The sequence below is a fragment of the Tasmannia lanceolata genome, unplaced genomic scaffold, assembly GCF_043159265.1.
Source record: "Tasmannia lanceolata isolate RefF3 unplaced genomic scaffold, GAP_Taslan_0.1 ptg000015l, whole genome shotgun sequence".
NCBI classification, from domain to species: domain Eukaryota; kingdom Viridiplantae; phylum Streptophyta; class Magnoliopsida; order Canellales; family Winteraceae; genus Tasmannia; species Tasmannia lanceolata.
Genome location: NW_027518692.1, coordinates 34,284,915 through 34,292,029, shown reverse-complemented (window position 1 = coordinate 34,292,029; position 7,115 = coordinate 34,284,915). Strand labels below are relative to the sequence as shown.

Genomic DNA, 7,115 nt, shown 5'->3' with positions numbered 1-7,115 from the left:
GAAGGCCAACATTTTCTTAGTTAGCATTCCAAATTTTGTTATTTAGCATTCCAAAAGGACAGAAAGTTGTCTTATTATTTAAAATATGATGGGTGGCATGCTTACCCCCTCTAATGTATGGAAAAGATGTTTGTGTTTAGTCATACCATATTTATTTGATTATTTAGGAAGAGGGACACATCACCCTTCACTTTGATAATTTTTGGATTTAGCAGCGTCATTTTCACGTTTCAGCTACAGCAAGCTAAAACAATGGTGTCACATCTCAGAATCCAACAGTTTGGCTCCATATTTTATACGAAGATCCAAATTATCCTCACCAAAGAATTCCTCAAGTACCCAATTCTTTCTCTCATTTGATATGGTGGTGTTAAGTCGATTTAACCATGAATGTTTCATTGATGTTGATGGTGGACAATCCCTTAGTTATTTCACTCTTTCATCCGTTTCATGTGATATCACACTCTTTCTTTTGGGTTACTTGAATTTCCTACTTCCTGAACCCACACTGAATCATTTATAGAACTATAGATACATGTGCATATGTATTTCTTTGTACATAATACAATATTATTCCTGAGGATAATTGGGCATGCCCTCAGAATTGCATATAAATGGCAAAAGAAATATTTTTGTGACCGGCAAATTGTAGTTTCAATCCTATAACCAACTGGATTTGTGTAATCAAAAACAGAAACATGTGGCTGGAATCCTCCCCGTTGTTCTGATCTTCTTAGCCTTCTCCCTTGTCTTGGACTCCTCATTTCTTTTCCTCTCCTCTGTGAGTGCTTTTGCCCCTCCTGCAATCTTATCGATTCTTGCTATTTCGTTGCGGTATTCTTGTGAGGCTGTTGCTCTCCGCTTCTCCAATTCTCTCTGCAATTAGAAAACTGGATGATCAGTACTGATAATCAGATTAAATTTCAGTTACAAAGCTTCAAGGGTAGTTATAAAAACCTCTTTTCTGTCCAATCGACGTCTTGCGTTTGTCTTCTTTTCGTTCTCCCAAGAAAGAATAGTGGTCCTCTGCTTTTCATACCTGAAATCATTAGCTTATTAGAAATGGGGAAAACCTGAATTCTAGTAACATGGCTATGGCTTCGTGCATTTGAAGGAGAGTTACTGTTAAATTTAAGCATGGTTTAAGAATCAAAACTTGGTGTTTTATTAAGAGCCTGATTTTAAGTTGTCTTGTAACTTCTCCATGGCACTGCTGAAACAATATAATTACCGGGTTTTTATCTTCGCCATCTCGGCCTTCTCCCAAGTGTCCGCCTTTCCTCTGTCACTGTCTGCTTGAGTCGTAGTAGGTTTTACAGGAGATGAAGCATTTGGTTTTGGCCCTGTTGAAGTATAAATAATTAAATAATGCCAACTCTAACAGCTTAAGCTTTTGGAGTAATTGGTTGTTTCGCATGGTACCAGAGCTATTGCCTCACAGAGTCACAGCAGGTCCTTGGTTCAAAACCCAAAGTCCTTGATATTAAAAATCCAAGTGGATGGCCAACCTAAGAGAGGGGCCTCATGTGCCATGTGTACCGCCAACCCAAAAAAAAGGGGGCCACGCATGAGGGGGAGTGTTGAAGTACAAATGAATAAATAACATCAACTCTAACAGCTTAAGCTTTTGGAGTAATTGGTTGTTTCACAGGCCCACCTTCAGATTTTGTACTGCCTGTTTTATAATCCTGGTACTTCTCAGTGAAAGTTGGAGGTTTTCTGAGTGATGGGGCCTTAAAATTGACCTTTTCTGGAGCTGTAGGAGCCGCCTTTTCAGGCAGTTTTGGCTCAACTTCTGGTTTCTTCATTGAAGCTTCCCCTGATACACAACAGATTGTTATTTTTCTCCGGGAAGAAATGTTTGATGAAGTATAAATGATTAAATAACACCAACTCAATAGCTTAAGATTTTGGAGTAATTGGTTGTTTCACATGGTATCAGAGCTATTGCTTCACGGCAGGTCTTGGGTTCAAAACCCAACAACTCCATGATATTAAAAATTCACATGTACAGCCATAACCCAAAAAGGCGGGGCCAGACGTGAGGGGGAGTATTAAAGTATAAATGGTTAAATAACAACAACTCTAACAGCTTGCTCTTATGGAGTAATTGGTTGTTTCACAGAAAATTACCTATATATTGTTAGGTAAATGATTTCAGCACAACTGTGTTTTGATACATGCGCTCATGTATCTTGTCTTTCAGTATTTAATTGTCAGGTAAGTGCTTTTGCTTTTACAGCTCTTTAAATGCTGAAAGACAAGAAACATGAGCGTCTTGTATCAAAACATGTTTGTGTTGAAATCATTTCCCTATTGTTAACCTTCATTTGCTTACTTACCAGTAAACCGCTGTCTAGTAAACCTTCCATAGTCGAATTGCCCGATCCCACTATCGTCTTTCTTGGTCTTGGTCTTGGCCATAGAGGCTTCCTCTTTCTTGCTCATGCTCTTCGTCAGAGAGGGTTTAGACGATTTATCAGTCGACAACCTTTTCTGATTCAAGAAGTCTGCTTCTTCGAGTGTTGTAATGGCGAATGCAGCTGCAGCAATGGCAGTCTCGAACTCACCTTTGTCGCTGGACTTCGTTTCTCGACTCATTCCGCCAGAGATCTGCCTCCTGAACCAGCTCTGTTCCTTCTTTTTGTCTGTAAAATTCGACACATTGAAGAGGTCTGTTTTCCAAATTTTTTCCTATGGATGCATTTGTAACTGTAGGCTAATGGTCCAGTGCTCTGAAAGGTTTTTGGGTTTGATTCCACCCTCTTATGAAAAATGGGTATTTAGTGTGTGATATTCAAAGGGTAAAATTCTAACTTACCCAGCAAAAATAGGAAAAACAGAATCTTAAAAAAAAAAATTAGTAGAAATGTTTGCATTTAAAAAAGACTAAGAAAAAACTGAACTTTGATGGGCAACATCTATCTTGAAGGGTTTTGGTTCATGATAAAAGCAAAAAGATGTGTTTTTAATGATTCAAAAAAGGGAAATAGAAAATCAAAATGAACTGTTATTAAAGAAAATGGTTGATTTACGGGCAAATTATTTGGTTTCTAGCCCAATCTTTCTGTAGAGAGAATAAGGGCTGTCAAAAGTACAGGTAGAGTCCGCCTGTTTAGTGATCTAACATCCATTTTTTGGTCCCCACCATGGATAGGCTCTTCCCCCAAAAACAATCTTCTCTATCTGATGATCCTAACCCTTGTGGTTTGTATGATTGAAATTGAAAAGGAAGGCAACAATGCAAAAACCTTCACAAATTGGTGGGTTCAGATTTCTAATCTAGGATCTTGAGTGTGACCCTATTGTAGGGCCAGAAAATAATGGTTTGAATCAGCAAGCCACTGGATCCCATTTATACTTTTGATCTCCAACACCCATCTCTAACCTCTCACACAAAAAATAAAGAAAAAACAAAGAGGATGTGAAATATCCATGACTACCTGCTTTGAAGGATTGTGATTTTTGTGGTGGTATCCTCCTTTCTCTTAATTTGTTGGACTCTTCTTGGTTATCCTGTTCTACACCAGAAAATCTCATCCTGACAAAGTCAGGGTCAATATTTCAACCTTAAAAGAAAATACTGCAAATAAACAGAAAACATTAAGGATACAAAAAAAATATGTATTCTTGGTGTAGATAATTTGGTCAATAGATTCAACCTTATAAGAAAATAGTGCAAATACTCCCACTTAGGAACATAAAACATAAAGGACACAAAAATATATGTATTCTAGGTGTAAATCATTTTGTTTTTACTCTTTTTAGTGTTTTAGATATTTGCTTCCCGAATAAATTATATATATATATATATCAGAAGAGAAAAGGAGAGAATTTTGTTCATTTAACACGCCAATGTGGATGATTTTTACCCTTTTTTGCCTTCCCCACATATATGTACATACTAGCTATGTGAGGGTAAAAAAGGTATGAATGTTCGGAATTATTTGCAAAATCTGTCGCATTAACACGTTGCTGGTAATTTTGAATCTTGATTTGCTAACCACCTTCTCCAAACGCTACGTCTCGCCCATCCTTTGCAATTGTATGTATTCAGAGATTTGTCTTATTAGATGTGATGAAAAACTGCACCGAAATACTATTTCTTGAAAGGTGGCTAGCAATAATACGTAAAGAAAGAAGTTAGAAATAATAAGGGAAATTAAGGACAACGAGTACCTGGATATGACAATTACTGAAAAAACTACTTTTCCTTATTATTTTTTGAGGATATTACGAATTCCGCACACCTTTAAAAATATCTACAAATTCCAGGCACCTTCAGAGGAACAGCAGATTATGGAAACCTCTATAGATTGGAGGGCTAGGATCAGCCAATGGAAATGATTTTACGGGCACAACCTATTGATGTTGTGTTCCATCACATGGACGGTTTGGATCAACCTATGATGTGGTCCGTACAGTTCTTTGTCGGCCCGTGCATCGCACGAGGTTTTTACTAGTATATATATATAATGAGAAAAGCGTTCTTGCGCTGCAGCGCAGGGAGCTTCCTTCGCTTTAGTGGCTTATAAAGCCTCCCATTGATTCGTATAGCAGGTCCACCTTTGCGCTTCCACAAAAAAGTGACGAATGGGAGGCTTTATAAGCCACTAAAGCGGAGGGAGCTCCCTGCTCTACAGCGCTGGAACACTTTCCTCGTATATATGTGTATATATATTTATGGTATTATGTGGTCTTTGAATATTGAGTTTGGTAATTGAACAAAAATGCAAGCCATAATCTTTTTATTTAAATTTAATATTTATTTTCTCTATTCTTTGCATTGTACCTTTTCAAAAAATGCAGAAAAATCCAAAAAACTTATGACTTATTTGGATTACATCAAGATCAGTCCCTATTTGCGATTAAGATTATTTGAAGTTAATCTTATTTACAAATTTGATATTAAGGCCTCTTTAGAAGCCATTAAATATATATTTTGAAGATAGAAACACAACTATTACCATTCAAAAAAAAGAAAAAAGATACACAACTATTATAACTATGGTAAAAATAAAAAAAACTATTTTGAAGTTCAATTGATTTTTTCCCTCCCTACAAAATCAAAGATAAAAAAAATTATAACTATGGTAAAACTAGGAGTCACAATTTGTTAATATGTTCTCTCTCCTTTTTTTTGTCTTCTTCTCTTAGGCTTCATTTCTTTCAACGTAAAATGGGAGTAAAACAAATCAGATGCCCATTTTTCCACTTAAAAATGGGGTTAAAAGTTGTTTTATGCCAAAATGGGCGTAAAATTTGTCTTACACCCATCTTACGTCGAAAGAAGCAGTGCCTTAATGAATGCAAAGATCTATCCTTTTAAAGTTATCAAAGAGGTGGTATAAGTTCTGATAGGGTCGAAGCTCTATTGCATCAAAATCAGCTTCTGCAATGGAGGCTAGATCACCTCAACAGCTACGAAAAATAAGGATTTGCAAAAAGCATTGTCGCATTTAGAGTTACCTAAACTGTTTAACCAAGCTTTCCATTGGGTGTCCTCTGGAGCTTTAGCTTCTTCTGAGAGTTGGGTTTGAGGATGTGGAAGAGGAGAACAATTGGAGGCTTATTTGAAGCAACAGTGTAAGAGAGGAAGGAAGGTTTGTGAAGGTTTGTTTATTAGTCTTAGCTGGTGTCATAGGGGAAGGGGGGGCAAGCAAGGTGATATATTCTTTGCATTCAGAGCTTGGTTTGGATCTAACAAAGTTGGTGCATGAAGTAAAGGATTTCCCCTTTACCTTGTTGCCTAGATTTCGCTTCCTTTTTTCTATATGCTTTTTTAGCTATATTTTCATTAAAAAGCTAGCTTTGTGCGTAGAAATGTTATCTTTTTAAAAATCAATTGTTCTTGCTAGGCTTAGGGAGGCTGTAAAGGGATTTGTTGAAAGGGATGGGAATTTGTGCTGGGAGTTTGACGTTTAATGTTCATCTTTATGCCTTGCATATGTTCTTTTTATCCTTTGTTTCTTATATCATTCTCATTTCTTACTCACTTTGGAAAATGATACCCACATCCCCTTTTTGTTATTGGAACCCCATTTTTTAAAGGGAAATGATATATGACCACCCTCTGTAGCGTAAAGAGAGTACTGAATATACACTAGAGGAGAGGTCGCCCGGGGAAGAAAAGGGGACAAATATATCACTTATTCACTTCCCCTTTTAAATTCCTTCTCCATAGAAGAAAGGATATTGGCCCCATTACTCTCTGATGGAATAACAAACAAAGGGAATTGCACCAAGGCCCCCACTAAAAAGTATTGTTGCCATACTAAATTGCAGAATCTCAAGTCCAGCGTTGGCCTGGCCCCACCTAGATCAGATGATCTTAGCCCGGCCTCAATTAGTGTTCCACAATAAGAATCTAAACCGTTGATTTTTGTACGTATTCGGTTCTTCATGGAACCATCACCACAGAGGCTGCCAATGTAAGAAGAACTAAATGCAGAATAAGTATTTTTTTTTTAATGCTACTGATGTTGGCACTGCCATATTTTAACATTGGCACAAACTAAGCTTGTCTTTTCTTGTTTAAACAGCTGTCAAAGATTGTTACAGTTTCCCAGAAAGCTGTACGTCAATTTAAAAAGAAAAGGCAAAACTAAGTTAGTGCAATTATTAAAACACTGCAGTGCCAATATCAGTTTATGTCGCAAATATAATATTGGATTTGCTAGGGAATTTCATAGAAAGGCATTCGGAGGCTCTATTCAAAATGATTCTAAAATTAAGAGCTGAGTGCAAATATCAAAACGCCTTGCACAAATTACAGATTCCAACTGTTCAATGATCCAAACCGTTTATTTGATAGGTTTTTGCTATGGGTAGGCCACACATTAAAAGGGGGTGTTTGGAGCTAGGGAAGAGAAAATTACGAAAAATAAACCCTTGAATTCTGCAAATAAACCCTTGAATTCTTCAAGGGGAAAGCCAAGTTCAAATGGATATGGATCCATACAACAAACCCTTTCAAAATCCATATCAATTACAAACCCATATCAATTCTAAATATTATTCCCATTCAAACCACTACAATCTGCATAAAATTCACAGAACTAGCATTTAAATCCTTCTTCCAATGGAATTCAAAACTCAAATTCATGCTGATTTCT

The 7,115-nt window shown here is 36.8% G+C and overlaps 1 protein-coding gene across 2 annotated transcripts; it reads right to left on the bottom strand.

The window, feature by feature from the left end:
- Positions 1-481: 481 nt before the first annotated feature.
- Positions 482-5,777, bottom strand: LOC143845966 (uncharacterized). 2 transcript variants are annotated; one of them, XM_077354369.1, is made up of 7 exons: positions 5,470-5,777; positions 3,444-3,541; positions 2,343-2,648; positions 1,658-1,819; positions 1,232-1,343; positions 958-1,039; positions 482-876 (listed from the first exon to the last, which is right to left on the bottom strand). In XM_077354369.1, exons 1-7 carry the CDS (start codon positions 5,493-5,495, stop codon positions 685-687), a joined length of 978 nt encoding a protein of 325 aa, XP_077210484.1. In that variant the 5' UTR covers positions 5,496-5,777; the 3' UTR covers positions 482-684. The 2 variants fall into 2 exon arrangements, with proteins under 2 accessions (XP_077210484.1, XP_077210485.1); XM_077354370.1 differs by having other exon boundaries at positions 3,444-3,521; positions 5,470-5,776.
- Between the last annotated feature and the right edge of the window lie 1,338 nt (positions 5,778-7,115).